Source organism: Amblyomma americanum, chromosome 4, assembly GCF_052857255.1.
Source record: "Amblyomma americanum isolate KBUSLIRL-KWMA chromosome 4, ASM5285725v1, whole genome shotgun sequence".
NCBI lineage: Eukaryota > Metazoa > Arthropoda > Arachnida > Ixodida > Ixodidae > Amblyomma > Amblyomma americanum.
Window position 1 is genome coordinate 213,715,048 of NC_135500.1, and position 1,444 is coordinate 213,716,491.

At 59.1% G+C, this 1,444-nt stretch overlaps 1 protein-coding gene across 1 annotated transcript; it reads right to left on the minus strand.

Annotated features, from left to right (window-relative positions):
• On the minus strand, positions 1 to 1,251 carry LOC144127575 (uncharacterized). Its single transcript, XM_077660557.1, has one exon. The coding sequence runs from the start codon at positions 931 to 933 to the stop codon at positions 16 to 18; it is 918 nt and encodes a 305-aa protein (XP_077516683.1). The 5' UTR covers positions 934 to 1,251; the 3' UTR covers positions 1 to 15.
• Between the last annotated feature and the right edge of the window lie 193 nt (positions 1,252 to 1,444).

Below are 1,444 nucleotides of genomic sequence, written 5' to 3' on the forward strand. Positions count from 1 at the left end.
AACAAGCGACGGATGTCACTGCCTAGAAGGCGGCATCGTGGCCGCGTGGACGTTGTGGCTGCCGTACTTGCGGAACACAACGACGGACACCACGAGCATGACGGGTATAAAGATGACGAAGGTGGACCACATGACGAAAGAGAAATAGTAGACCGCCGGGTGGCAGTAGCGGGGGTCGTCAGGTTTCCCGGAAGGCCACATGCCCGTGAATACGATGACGGATCCCGCGACAGAGGCTCCCATGGCGACCATCACCAGCACAGAGATCATGATGGGACAGTAGCTGTTGCTGGCGTTCCAGTCGAGCGCGGCGCTGAGGAGCGGTATGAGCAGGTAGGCGCAGCCGGCGACGGTCAGGCAGAGCGGTATGCCGTAGCTCAGCCGGCAGTTGGACAAGTTGAGCGCCCCCACCGTGATCATGGCGACCGGCACGCAGAGGAACAGCAGGAACAGCAGAGTGGCGACGGCCGACTGGAAGCAAAGCACGATGTACAGGTGCTGGCCATCCAACTGGCTGGACGACTCCTGATACTTCTTTTGGATGCGGTCCATAATGCAGCATGACTGAGGCTCCGGCTCTTCCGCCTCGGGTGAAGGCCCCCGAGGTGATGCCGAAGAGGCTCGACCAGAGGACTTATTGCTCGTCGCTGCTCGCCTCACCGACTGAGTCGGACTGGGGCTGGCCGGGTACTGGTATACAAGCACGGGCTCGTGGCTGGGCGTGCCGCGGGCAGGCTGTGCGACCTGGTACACAAGCACCGGTTCGCGGCTAGGCTCACTGCGCACCGGCTTCTCAACCTGGTATACGAGCACAGGCCCCGTGGTGGTTCGGGCTGGGGGAGAGCCTGGTGCCAGCCTTGCTCCCGACTGTGGCTCGACGGACGCTGATCGCGTCTTGCGCCGCGGCGAGCATGGCCGCGGAATACCAGGCATTGTCGAGATGCGATGGGCTAGCCCGCCGCAGCAGGCCGCCCGGCCTCGTCGTCGTCTTCTGGCGCCGAGCTTCGCTCGTGGACGGAGATAGCAGGGTGTCAGCGAAGTCGTTTATTCAGACGAAGCAAATCGCCGCTTTCGATATCGAACAGGCCTTTGGCAATGTACAGATAACACAGCGAGCCCCAAATGCGACTGGAGAACCTACAATTATACTCCAGTCTTCCTCCTGGTGTCTCCCACCACCGGCGTAGGAGATCGATTCAGTTTCTCTCGCGGGGAAGGGAACACCACAAGTGTCAATTCCCTCGCCACGCTGTTCAACGTCGCCATTGAGTCTTTGCTAGATACTATTGCGGGAATTTGACACGCACTTTATGCAAACGATATCACTATCTGCGCCACACGCGTCTCGGATGGAAAGATTGAAGACGCACAGCAAAGAATGCAAAGAACTGTGGACACTGTGCAGAAGACTAAGCTGGAATCCTAATATCGCAATATAAAGGTC